Below are 14,447 nucleotides of genomic sequence, written 5' to 3'. Positions count from 1 at the left end.
TTTCCTTTGAAAGGAAACCTGGTGTGGCAACCATAACATCAATACGTAGGACCTAAAGCACTTCAATGAGAAAGGAGTCAGTTCAGGAGTGATAGAGGGAAAGATGACTCAGGCTCTCGCTATTCTCTTCCCGCCCTGTTCGCTCTCACCTCTCTTCTTTATTCTTCTTTCTCACTTCCCTCAGACAAAGACATGGACTGCGGCCCCTGCCTCACTGCCTCATCCCTCATCCTTCTTTCTGCACTTCCGGGCATATACGCCCTAGAAGGCAACTTGAAAACCATCTTCTGAACATTTTAGATTACTATCAAAGAACCTAACCCTATCTATTTCTTTCAGAAATACAAATTTTTAGCCACTGTAGAAAAAATGTTAACTACTAAATTCTGCATAATTTTCATCATTGGTAAATAGAACTAAACAGTCAAATGCATTGCTGGCTGTGGAAAGGAGGCAAGAGAATGGGACTCAGGAGCTCACACAAAGTCCTCAGAATCCTCCATGTGGAAGGAAATGGCTTGTGAATGTGGAGAGGCGGCCGGGTGAGGATAGCCCCTATCTCTTAGAAATAATAGGTTTCTCCCTTCCTTTCTTTTTCCCTTCCTTCCTTTCTTTCTTGTCTACACGGTGAAATTTTGCCAAGCATATGCTTCTGCTACCAAAGGAGGATGGGTATCATCTTTCCTAGAAGTTGTTCAACATCACATCATATATTTTTTGCTTCTGTAATGCCTATAGTATCTTAGAGGTTGTCAGTATAATAACTTCATCCTCAAATGACTCCTGTGATGTAAATTTCAATTTTACTAATATTTTATTAAAATGTATATAAAATAGATTGATGCTTATTGTAGACCCAGCACAGTTCTAGAATAATATAGTGCACAGGAAAATGCTAAATTATATACAATTGAAGGCTAAAATTCTTGTTAAAGATACTGAATGTAATTGATTGAGGTGAATGGGAGAAATCAATATTTCTATATTTATTTGAACTTCAGATCTTTTCCCTTTCCAATTAATTTTAAACACTATTGTTAGAGTAGGCCTACTGGAAATCCTTGGCTCAAAATTTTTAATGGTACCAGTTGTCCAGTCATGATTTTCACACTGAAAGTACAGATGGGCCTCTTTTAATGAAAAGGTTCTCATAGAGAATCTGAGAATATGACTCCAGATGCACAGGATCTCAGAACCCTAGTTTAAGAAACACCGACTTAAGAACTTGATTATTTCTTGAAATTATCTTTCCTTTGAAAGGTATCACAAAATAGGAGTTTTGTCTTTATAAACAGAAATCTTGGCCTGTAGAAGAAATTCTCAGCTATTTACTCTCACTCGAGAGAGAATATCAACTGAGTTTCCTTCTTTTTACTACACACCACCTGCAGAAGCCAGAACAGTTAGTTGATCCAGACACAAATACACGACTTTCCTACCACCACATCTTTGTACACATTCTGCCTTCAGCTTGGAATAGCCTTTCCTTCTGTTTTTCCATCTTTCTCCCCAGTTTCTCTTTGCCAGAAATTAGGTTTCTTTGTGTATTTCTATCCCAGTCTCTGGAAATCTCACTTTCCTCAGATTTTGAGGAACAGTTTATCTGTGCCTCTTTCATGAGGCAGAACATCCTACCATATATGATGCTTAGGCATCTGCATGGCTTTTCACTTCTAAACTTCAAGCAGCTTGAGGATAGGGTCTGAATCTGATTCCTCTTCTGCAAGGAGCAAGCACAATATCTTGCACGTAAAAGGTGCCACATTAAAAAAGAAAGAAATAACTATGAACCAACGAATAGAATGAGACTTCAAAAAAACATTGAAAGATTGATAGAATGTGGAAAGTGCCTGAGTAAGGAATTTTTTTCATAAGGAACTTAGTAAACTTCTCACCCTCCTTCAGGTGAGCTAAGGATTAAGCAAATCAGGAGAAAATATACAGCTACTCCTTCACCTTACTGGTGGAATACAGTTGTTTCCTAGGAGAAAAATTTGTGCAATTACAGAGAAACCATCCACCAAGGCTTGTCAATGGAAATTTACAAATACTCTAAAAATCAAATAATCTTCATAACCTACCGTGACTTTTGCCCTCTGGATAGCAATAAAAGAAAATATGTTCAGATAGATAGGCTGTACTGTTACCCATCCTCTTTTCCTTTTCTATTCTGTATAGCTCCATTCAGACAGCTTCTCTTCTACTCTTAATACACTATCATTGCCACAGAGCAGAAGTGCTCTCATTAGAATATTAGTATTAGAAGCATATAATCTCCAAATAAACTGTTATTACCTTTCAGAATCTTCAGATTGATTGGTGAACATTACCAGTTTATCATCGTGTTTCTCATTTTTGTTCATGAGCCATCCACATGGAATCTAAAAGAAAAAAATATGAAGGACATGAGGCTCAGATGTACCTCAAGGGAAGTTAACTATGTCAGTCACCAAAGGAGAAAACCACCCGTTAAATGCATTTTTCATCAAAAGCCATGTTTTTATTCTCATGTCTTGTTTTCAGCCCTGCCAGACGTGAGAAGACAGACCACAAGCCTGCCTTCTGCCGAGTTTCAATGAAAGGTAAAACACTGGGTGTAAACACAGGCTCAGTGAGTTAAGGAAGAATCTCATGACAGGGAGAAATTGTCCAGGAGCAAGTAAAAGAAAGCTAGACATTCTAATACATACAGCATGAACGGTTAAAGTTGTCAGACTGACATGTTTGTAGTTTAATTAACCCCAGTCTAAGAATGAGTTCTCCAGGAGTGCCTACTGACCCCAGGACGCCAGCAGCTTTCTTCTAGGAAGACCACTCATGCCAGCTTTTTCTCCAATAGGAGTTATTGATTATTTCTATGATTTTCAGGGTAACAAGGGAAGTGGTAATGGGACAATGAAAAAAAGAAAAAAAAACTGCACTTGCAACAGAATTTGTTTCTCATTTTTTAAATTTATCATTAAGTTTCACTTAAGTTTAGTGCAACTTAAGCACCAAACTGTGGACAAACATTATACAGACTACATAGTACGTCATGGGACTTACAGTAGAATCTTGAGATTGAAGAATCTGAAGATTTGTGTATGCTTTAAAAGCCAATTCCTGCAGGCAATTAACACATTTTAAATTCATCTGGAAACCACCAATTGTTGTGACCCCATCAGAAAATCTAGGAGTTAGGCCCATGGGAAACATGAAGCCAGTTTGTCTGAGTTTCATGTGTTTCTGTTTAATTGTAACAACAACCAAAAAAAAAAGTTTATTAAAATGCTCCAGGAAAGATTCATTTCAGCTATTGGCAAGCTGGCTGTACATAGTGTGGGAGGGTGGCTTTTTATTTTGTTTTGTGTTGTTTTCAGCTTGTGACAGCTGTTTAAAAATCGTCTGTTACCACCATGGTAGCCAGTTACTAGATGAAAGCAAATGCCTTTCTGGACTGTTGAAGGAATTGGACCACCAACTAGTACAGCTATCTTTTAAATATGCAAAATTGCAAAACTGCCCATCTTGTTTATATGGCACGCTGGAGATATTACACAATTCTGCAAATATGTTGAAGAGGAAACCAAGTGGTAACCATCTGATAGAGTGACTACAATAAGTGCCCATTTCTGAAACATGAAGTCTCAAATATTTAATTAATAAACAAATTTGTAGTAAGGTTTTTAAAATGTCTTATATTCTTTCACTATTTCAAAAATTACCTTTAAAATGCTAATTTCCAAGCATATGCGAAATTACACATGGAGTCCTGGAGTATCAGGGAATCATAGAATCTGACACCGTGGAGAACACGCTAAGAATTATAATGCCATCATTTTACAGTAGAGGAAACACAAGTCCAGAGAAAACAAATGACTTGGCTAATTAATGACTGATCTAGGATTAGACACCAAATCATCTGACTCCTAGTCATGATCTTCTATTGTTGTTCCATAATTGAAAATTATACAAGTGAAATGTTAAGTTTGAAATAAAATAAAATTAGGTACTGATATATTTTAATACTAATATATTTTAAAACTAACCCACAAAATTTTTACATTACAGATACAAACCCATAAAACTATATTTCTTAGGTAATGGCGTTGTATTATTTGAACTCTGGTAGTAAACACCCCAAAAATGGCCTGTGCAAAGGGAAATCTCCAGACTTAATATTGTACAGTTTAAGATTTACAAATAATATCTTGGAGGCACTGGAAACAGACAAGATGGAAATTGTCTCAAAGACATTAATTAGTTTACTGAACATTGTATTTCCTTCCTAAATTGCCTTTTCCTAGGCTAGAATTTTTCATTTGTTATTATTCTATCCAGGAAGTAAAAATATTAACCAGTGAGAATCAGAAAAGTCAATATCCCAGGCATAATTATAATTTCCAATAGTTTTTTTCCCTCCTTCCTTCCTTTCTTCCTTCTTTCCTTCCTTCCTTTCTTCCTCCCTCCCTTCCTTCTTCCTTCTCCCTGTCCCTCTTCTTATCCTTCTCCCTCTCTCTGTCTTTCTTTTGAGACGATGTCTCACTATATTGCCCAAGCTAGAGTTCAGTGGCTGTTCACAGGCACCATTATATAGTTCACTATAGTTCTGAACTCCTGGGCTCAAGCAATTCTCCTCCCTCAGGTTCATGAGTAGCTGGGACTCCTGGGCTCAAGCAATTCTCCTCCCTCAGCCTCTTGAGTAGCTGGGACTACAGGTGTGCACTACTTTCCCTAGATACAGCCACATACAATTTCTGGGAACAAAAAGATTTACAATTAAAAACCATAGAAGTGGCCAGGCATGGTGGCTCACACCTGTAATCCCAGAACTTTGGGAGGCCTAGGGAGGTGGATCACCTGAGGTCAGGAGTTCGAGACCAGCCTGACCAAAATGGAGAAAACCTGTCTCTACTAAAAAGACAAAAATTAGCTGGGTGTGGTGGTATGCACCTGTAATCCCAGCTACTCAGGAGGCTGAGGCAGGAGAATCACTTGAACCAGGGAGGCAGAGGTTGCAGTGAGCCGAGGTCACACCATTGCTCTCCAGCCTGGGCAACAAGAATGAAACTCCATCTCAAAAAAACAAAAAAACAAACAAACAAAAAACCCAGAGAAGTAAGAGTACCCAACTGGCTGATCATCCTCTGAAGCTAAAAGCAAACACATGTCTTTGTTTCCATCATTTGATTACTTCTCCTTTTTCCTCCCTCTTCCTCCTTTCCCCCTTTTTTTAGGAATTCCTATACTGCTAAAGAAGCAGCTGTTGCTTTCTGTTTAACTTAGCCAAAAGATGTCCTCTATTCTTGTATTCATTTCAGCCCATCAGTGAAGATCATAAGCTATTTGATTGTTTAAGCAGAAGTTTACACAATCCCTAGTTCCAAAATAACCCAACTCTGAAGGATAAACTTACTTTTGGAAGTAAACCAAGTTTTATGAGCTTTTTGACATTTCTGGTGACAGCTTTTAAGATACTTGGATTTCTAAAGTCAGATTCAAGGGCAGGGTGTTAGTATTACCAGTTACAGTCAAAGTTTGCTCAGATAGGTTTTACAGACCTTGAAAATGTTATATAAAACATTACCAATGAATTCTTATACTATTGTTTACATTTATGTTGGTCAAGTCTATGTTATACATTGAGAGGTGTCCAAATGTAATTTATATACAATCAAAGGCATGAAAACTTCACTTAAGGTAGAAAGGACTAGAAGCTGACAAGGCATATTTATTTATATAAAATGTGTTTCTTTCTGGGTCATACAATTTACAGCTCATAATACCTTCCCGGAAACTGTTTCATTTCACTATCTTTACTAAATTAACGTTAAATGTTAACCAGGTTCAATACATTTAGGATAAAATGTCTTCATCAGGTACTAAACCATCATGAAAATTACTATCCTTGTATCCATATATAATAAATAATAAAGATTCTATAAAGTAATAGGCTGAAAACCATACATATATGTACATTCACATGCTTACAGATATAAAAGCACTTATATTAATTTTTTAGAAGTGACGTTATACCATTTAAGAATACGTGAAAATCTTTCTTATTGATCACATGAGAGACCTACAGGTAGGCAGTCAGTTCATCAAAATATTGATCAAAGCTGGGACTCATGAAGAATAGTACATTAATACCATATTAATTTAATGTCACTGAAAATATATAGGTGAACATCATTGCTAAGCTCTGTTTTCTAAGGAGAGATCTATTAATGGTTGTCCACATGTCTCTTCTGGCCCACAATAAATCCTCGGTGAATTCTAGTTTTGGTTTCTTTACAAGGGAGCAAAAATTTTAAGACACAAAGCAATCTCAATAGAATGCTTTTAGGTTTTTATGATAATTAACTACTTTTTTTTTGTATTTGCCCTCACCAACATCCAATTCAAATTTGGTAACTTAACCTTTACTAGATGTTTCCAAGATGCTAAAACCAGCTTGTATTGAAACAATTTTTTTTAACCTTTTGGTACTCATGTATCATCGGCTTATATGCATTTTATTTAAATATGTAATGGCAAAACAGTAAAATTGTCATAAATAGTGTGGGGGAATAAACAAAGATGATCCTAGGTAAATGTACCACTTAACTTTTAGAGTCAGAAATAGGTGAATGTCCTTAGCTGTGAGCATTCAGCGTGCCTTAAGTGCCAGTCTGTGTGTTTTACTGAACTAATGGACAGCAGGATTCGTTCCTGCTGTGATTTGGCTGAGTAGGGGATGAAAAAGAGCAATAGGTTCAGTCAAGAGTGGGAAAATGCCTGCAGAGTCAGGAAGCTGACATAAATTGGTGACAAGTGGTGGTAGGGGCTGTGGTGAGTAAGTGAAGAAATATCCTCCCCAAAGGTATTAAAATTCTGTTTAAAAAAATCAATGTGAACAAATAAAACACAATGCTTTTTAAAAATTTTTGGTTTACTGTTAGCAATTCTCATGGCTTTTTGTAATTTCCAAAGCTTGAGATATTTGTTGCCAATACGTGGATGATAATGAACAACATTTTGAGATCCTTGCTATTATTGGTAAGAAAGAAATGTAAAGAACTATAACATTTTTAGTATAAAATCTTGGTTATGTTTTTCTAATAATATCTTTAATATTCAGTCTAAATCACTCTTAATATACAAAATAGCCAGTTTGTATGTTCAAGAAGCTTTATCCTTAAAGCTCCCTATCAGTCATTTTATCTCCATAAATATTAAAAAAGAAACAGGAATTCACTTAGCCTAGAAACAGGAACAGTAAAGCAGATCACGTGACTAGAAAACTAACCTGAATTTACAAGCACAAAGCTAAAACAGCAATAAAAGATTTCAGATAATTTCTATGCAAAATGAGGCAAATGCTCAGTGTTTTTAAGAATATGATAATGATATTCATAAAAAGGATATGTTACACATTTTAATTCATTTATTTCCTCTAGCAAATAAGATTCCTATACCCAACAGGTACTTAAGGACCTTTGATTACAGTGTGGAAGAAACTGGAGGAGAGGAAAATTACACACCACTCTCATTTACAGTAATGGCTCAAGGGAAATTGAGAACAAGAAAGAGATTTTTGGCTACACATCGTTTGGCTAAACCAAAAGAAAGAACTACCCAAAAGAGCTGTAACTATTTTTTTTTTCCTTTTCATATTTCTGAGAAAGGTGTCAAATCAGGGGACTTTCATCATCTATTTCCTTCTAAGAAGTCTTTTTGTTTTATAGCAATAAAGTTTTTTACCACCACAGATTCTCTACAGCTCAATCACATCAGAACACCTGCATTTCTTCTGTATGCGAAACTGACATTTGAGGACTGAAACTAAAAATGTTCCTGAACCAGGAGTCGGGAGACTAAGATTCTGTCTGTCACCAGGGCTATCACTACATTTGCTTGTCCCTGAATGTCCATCACCGGCTCTGACATGAGAACAGATTGTACATTATAGTAGCTAAGAGTGCTCCTAATACTTAAGTGTTATGAAAACTGGTCATCCTAGGATTTTTGCAATGTTGCTGTATTGCTCTTGATGCATCTTAGAGGCTTAGTGAAATATTAGTGAATTTTTTACCCTGCGAAGAGGATCTAGTTTTTCATAGAATGTTCCTTCATTCGAAATAAAAATGAGCATATCCTTGTTCTGAGTCTTTATTCAGCTCTATTTGGGAATATTCCTGCATTGCGGATTTCTACTGATAAATTTCATCAAAGCACCCCAAATTACAAATTCGCTTTTTCAAACGTGTATTGGAAGGATGATTGGGTTTAGAGTCAAAAGATGTGTATTCCAATCTGTCTCTCACGTTTAACAACCTATATGTCTTTGGGCATATTATTTAAATACTCTAAGCACCACTGTCCTCACCTACAAAGTAAGGATAATACTTCCCTCTTCAGAGAAAAGTCCATAATGATTAAACAAGATACTGCATTTGCGAGCAACTTCCACCTCAGTTGCACTATAAGATGACTTTTCTAGTGTTGCATGGCAGATAGTAAGCTCCAAATAAATGTGAGAGAATTTAAATTTTGTTTAATCTTCAAAACTCACTGGAAAGCCTATAGATAAAGTGATTTTTATGGGACATAAATGTTATTATATATGTTATTAGTTATTAATAGTTGGTTGTTCTGCTGAAAATCATGAAAATGTGGAGCTGAGGGTGTTTCTTTTGTGGGTTTTTTTTTTTTTTTTTTTTTTGAGACAGTCTTGCTCTGTCACCCAGGCTGGAGTGCAGTGGCGCAATCTTGGCTCACTGCAAGCTCCGCCTCCCAGGTTCACGCTATTCTCCTGCCTCAGCCTCCCGAGTAGCTGGGACTACAGGCACCCACCACCACGCCCGACTAATTTTTTGTATTTTTAGTAGAGACGGGGTTTCATCGTGTTAGCCAGGATGGTCTCGATCTCCTGACCTCGTGATCCGCCCACCTCGGCCTCCCAAAGTGCTAGGATTACAGGCGTGAGCCACTGTGCCCAGCCGTGTGTGTGTGTTTTTATGAGAATATGCTTCAGGTGAAACTAGTAATGGATCGCTTTCAGTTCCATTACAGGTGTGCCAGCCTCGGCCCATCCTTAGCCTCCTGCTAACTGTACCAGTTCCTCCAGGCAGATGCTCACCCGCTTGAAAGGGAAGTAAAGGATAGCCTGAGCCAATTTATCAGAAATCTTTGCACACCAGGATTTTGTTCTGAAGTAATAAATTTTGTTTTATAGCTATACATTAATTTTGAATGCAGCTTAGCAAGCAATGACCAAACTTAAACCTGGTCTTGTACAAAAACAATTCAAACTTTAATGCTGGATTCGTTCTCATTATTTCCATGGTAAAGTAGCTGAAAGATGGTTTTAAATAATAACACAATAATATTCAGGTCCTATAAGAAAATCACTTTTGCTACTTGCTTTCCAGTGAGTTTTGAATATCAAACAAGATTTAAATTCCACCACATTTATTTAGACCTTACAAGGCTCCACAGAAACTAGAAAAGGTAAAATGCCTCATTATCACACTTGCATTTCATCATAGCTTAATGAGATTCAGAGCATAAAGAGCAGAAGCCAGAGCTGTGTCCTTGAACACCTTTCTTAGCTTTCCTATCCATTAGCACAGTAGGTATATGCATAATTGTAATACTAGTTTTTCTACTCCTGTCAACAGATCATTAGCAACTAAGAGGAAAGAGTATAATGAATTCTGATTTCCATCAAATTTTCAGCAATAGAAGCCATATCAGAGACTGTTCTTTCAAAAAAAACATATATTATTACTATTAAAATCAATCAGTTGTGCTAAATCTAACCACCGGAGGCTACACAGTGATTATCCCCAGATTAACAAACATCAGTACAAAGAACTATGCTGTCTCAATTCCTCAAATGAAAATAAATGGAAGACTGCTCAATTATAATAATGAATAATAATGAATGATCTCAGCTCTGTGATTTTAATTAGTACTCTCCGCTGATAATGAAAAGTTGAGATGCCAGCACTTTGGGAGGCCAAGGCGGGAGGATCACCTGAGGTCAGGAGTTTGAGATCAGCCTGGCCAATGTGGCAAAACCCCGTCTCTACTAAAAGTACAAAAATTAGCGAGTGTAGTGGTGGGCGCCTGTAATCCCAGCTTGGGAGGCTGAGACAGGAGAATCACCTGAACCCAGGAGGCAGAGGTTGTAGTGAGCAGAGATCATGCTACTGCACTTCAGCCTGGGCAACAGAGGAAGACTCTGTCTCAAAAAAAAAAGAAAAAAAGAAAAAGAAAAGTTGAGATGAGACTTGATCCCTGAGCACTGGACTTCCGATACAGAATCCGCACTTCGGCTTTTACCTGTAAAGCTCAAGATCGTCTCAGACTAATTATATCTTAATGTTCATGTTCATGGTTATGTTTTTTGATATTCTTCTTGCTTTTAAACAAGTGACAGAACACTCTCTAATTAGAAATTCATCTTTTTGTTTTCACCCATATTTAGGCAGGTTTTAATTTGTCTACATTAAACTCTTTAAAGTTGATAATCTTTCTACTCATTTTTTTCTATTAAATGATTTTAGGTATTTCTTTTCATTATAAATAAAGTTTGATTTTTATAGCTTAAAGTTAAGCTGAATGATTTTTCTCTTATTTTAATATCTATAATTGTTTTGCCTTTCGTAATTTAAAAAACATGAACTATCTTCCTAGAAGATTTTTGAACACCTTTCTAAGTAAAGAGTTTAGGGGAAAATGACAACATATTCTCTAATATTGAAAAAAAAATGACAACATACTGAACAGCATACTGAATATAGTGTGTTTGCATACACTGTGTCTGAGAGTCATCTGGCTGTAATCTATGTATCTATATTTATTCACATCCAAAGGAAACATTTCACCATATTTGAAATTTAAGATGTAATTGAAAACTGAGAAAGGGATCATTTGCCTTCAAATGTATTTTATTAACTATACTGCTTAATACTACATTGCATCCTATATCCTTTCTTCTTGCAGAATCCATACATGTTAGACTAGCAATGGTAAAGAATGATTAATTTTTATTACTTACCACAATCATCTATTAACTATGCACTAACTGCCTCTTGTGACTGTCATCCAAGGATTTTTACATACTTAGATTAATCAAGAGATTCATTTGTTTGGATTGTGCTTTGCAACCACTAGAATATCTTCCCCCCATATGATGTCTTTGTTTCAAAACGAGGGAGATACTTAATCTTGGCCGTGTTTTCAAATATAATTGATTTTTTACTCATGCTCTGTGCAATTTCGTGAGAAAGGCATTTTTTATTCTTGGTTTTTTGTTTAAGACTTGTGGACGTACATGTGAAAAGTGAGGTTTCTTTTTGTTCTAAGGTCTTTATCCTTCATGAAATAAATATTTGAAAGATCCAAACTGTCACAACTCCAAACAGATGGGAGTACAACTATCACTAATAGGTGTTCCTCTAATAATTCATCATTATCTGACCTTAACAAGAAAGCAATGTTTAGAAAAAGAGCTAAAGAATAAAGTGTTAAAGAGCAATTTTTAAAAGTTAACAGTTAAAGTGAGGTCTAAGGTTTTATCCTCAGCAGGAAGTATTTAGTTGACCAGAAACTTAGTAAGCACCTTTTGCCTTCCCCTCCTCACACCTTCTCTACCTTTGCCCCCGACCTGGACAAAGAGGCCCCCAAGACTTTTGAGGAATCAGGGACTTTGATTGATGAAATAAATGGGAACTTTGCCTGTCTCTTCTACGCTGTGCCACAGATCTCTTTACCAGCTATGTGCTTTAGGTTCCTTTAACAGGAGGAATTGTATTTAACAGCCAGTTTCCCATGTTTAAAAATAATTATTTCTTCCTCATTCATGCCTCATTAATGTCATTAAAATTGGGAAATTGTATAATGACTGCAAATTTCATTGAGAGAATTGTACTGGAAGCCAATGATAATTAAATATATACTTGGAGAGACAGTAGGACAAAGCAGAAGGGGAAACAGAAAGATAGAGACAGAAAAACGGAGGCACAATGAGAGATCAAGACAAAAAAGAGAGAAACAGAAACAGACAAAGGGGGACAGAGACAGAGAGTGACAGGAAAAGAGACAGAGGCAGAGGTACACGTAGGAAAGACAGAGAGAGATAGCCACAGAGGCACAAAGAAAGACAGAGTGAAAAGGAAAGGAGAAAATGAAAAGACATAATTTTCTCTTCTAGATTTTAAAAATTCATTAAAATTCTGATATAAAAAATAGACTAAAAAAGTTGAGATCATATCTGAAAATAGTTTGTTAACGTTGATCCATTCCACAAATAATTGCTTTTTGCTCATTAGGTTAAGGCCCGATTCAGGCCTTCCACTGTGGGGACAGGTCTATGCATGCAGTGCCACTTGAAAGGACACTCTGGGAGTCTCTGCCACAGGGCATCGATCGAGATTCCTAAGAAGAACAAAGTTCTCAGCATTTCACAGCAGGGAGTTTGTGGTTAAGCCAGAAAGCAAATGTTATCAGATTCAAGAGATACCAGCACTGCGCCTGTAAGCATCTAGTCTACCTTTGTCTACTGCTGGCTTTTAAAACTAACCTTCCTTGCAGGATAGTTTAACTGTTCACACTTAAATTATTCCTAGGGAAGTTTATTTTGTAATCTCGTTTGGGAAATTTGACTGTTTAAATAAAACAGTCCGGTAACTTTCCATTCAGAAATACATTCTTTTAGAATGTTTTATGCTCCCCATCGATGTGATTCTATAGCACCATGAAGAACACGGTGAAAAATGTCCCCTGCAGAGGAACACACTAAATGTATGCTGGCTCTGCTCATTGCTTAATCAAGATTGTTCAACCCTGTAATATCCCAAGAAGGAAAGCATAATTATTCGTATAAGTACTTACATTTAGTTATTATTTATAGGAATTTTAGAAGTAATAAAGCAAATAAGGTAACATCCACATAGTTAAATGTGTCATTTCCAAAGCTTATTTTATCTGATGTGCACAAAGGGGCTGATAAAAGCTCTAAAATAAAAAAATTTGAAGGAAACAGCATACATTATTACATTTACAACAAGTTCTATCTTATTTCTCACCGGGAACACATAAAACCTTATCTTAATTGTTAATATTACTGAGCTCCTGATCAGTTATATATGTCTTTTTAATAGGAGAACTTTATGCATTTTAAGAAAGAAATTAAGTTACAACCAACTCTGGTAAGTAAGCGAAATGAAAGTAAAGGCACAAGACATTATGTTACTCACCATGTTCTATCCTGAAAGTCCCTCTCAGATCTAGGTAAGCGTACTACAAGGTCTAATACAGAGACCTGTCTTTAAGACTCTTTGAATCAAACAGTAACTAAGTGGTTTAAGTAGAAACATGTATTTTGAAAGGTTAATCCACCCATACACAGGGAAACCCCTTTTTTAAGAAAGTCATTCTGCTGCCAAGAGGCTATTAATATTCATTTCTCAGATACAAATACAACCTACAGATAAAAGATTCACAACCTATGTGAAAATACCACAGAGGATTCCCTCTTAGTCTCTGTGTTGTAATGGAAACACAAGAAAACAATATACCTCTTCAGGCAATCAGGGGTACTACAGGAAATCTACCTGCCCACTTAATGGAAAAGTTATATCAGCTTAATAGGGCCACAACACATAAACATAAATTTAGAATTAGTATAACTTACTGTAAGGACCACATAGGTCACACACTCATTTCTAGGAATGTTCCTGTGTTTCATCTTCCTATTTCTTTCCCTGAGAGAGCTAGCACCCAGGTTAACATTTAAACAGTCACCCTTTAAAGTAATTTAGAAATAAGCTGGTTACCTTTTAAAAATAGGACTTGCTGAGTGTTTTCTTACTTAGAGGGGAAATTATATTTAGAGTCTCTATGTGGCTTCACTGGCACTATATCATTAGGAATTATGTGAATTTTTCTTATCATACCAGAAAACAGTCTGCATAATCATTAGTAGTGGCAAACCTCTCCAAAGTGCTAAAGACATTTGTACCAGTTTGGGAATAAAATGTTTGCTGATGAAGGGCCTAATAGTGATTATTATTGATTAGTTATACCATTTGCTTATATTGAAGTATTCATTTTTCAGATAGGCACGGTAAGATTAAGAAAATGGCAGCTAGCATACTGGCGATCTGCTGGAGGAGACATTGTCCCAGAGTTTGGTTGTTTGCTCTACTTTAACTCTCATCACAACAGGCGTTGAGACTCCAGAAAAGCAGATGGACAATGATGAGCCCCTTCTACACTTCCACTTCTACAGACATGCCTTGGGAAGTGTGAGACAAAGGGGGCCTCAACATTATCTTTTTCATTACAAAATGCTGTAAGTATCAATCCTGGTTGGTAAAGCCGTAACTGTTTCTTACATTTTTCTTTACTGTATTTTCTTTTTCTGTACTGTATTTTATGTTTCTGTATTTTCAAAAGTTTTAAAAAATAGTCTA

At 36.3% G+C, this 14,447-nt stretch overlaps 1 protein-coding gene across 3 annotated transcripts in view; it reads right to left on the bottom strand.

Annotated features, from left to right (window-relative positions):
* The window catches only part of TNIP3 (TNFAIP3 interacting protein 3), a 98,174-nt gene extending 84,882 nt beyond the window's left edge, over positions 1–13,292 (bottom strand). For all 3 annotated transcript variants that reach the window (XM_055273952.2, XM_055273953.2, XM_063637942.1), the window contains exons 1-2: positions 13,230–13,292; positions 2,296–2,381 (exon numbers count right to left, since the gene is read on the bottom strand). In XM_055273952.2, coding sequence (XP_055129927.1) covers positions 2,296–2,381; positions 13,230–13,232 — 89 coding nt within the window. In that variant the 5' untranslated portion in view covers positions 13,233–13,292. The remainder of the gene's footprint in view (positions 1–2,295; positions 2,382–13,229) is intronic.
* Between the last annotated feature and the right edge of the window lie 1,155 nt (positions 13,293–14,447).

Source organism: Symphalangus syndactylus, chromosome 4 (assembly GCF_028878055.3).
Source record: "Symphalangus syndactylus isolate Jambi chromosome 4, NHGRI_mSymSyn1-v2.1_pri, whole genome shotgun sequence".
NCBI classification, from domain to species: Eukaryota; Metazoa; Chordata; class Mammalia; order Primates; family Hylobatidae; genus Symphalangus; species Symphalangus syndactylus.
Note: the sequence above shows the minus strand (reverse complement) of the source record. Positions and strands in the feature narration are given on the sequence as shown.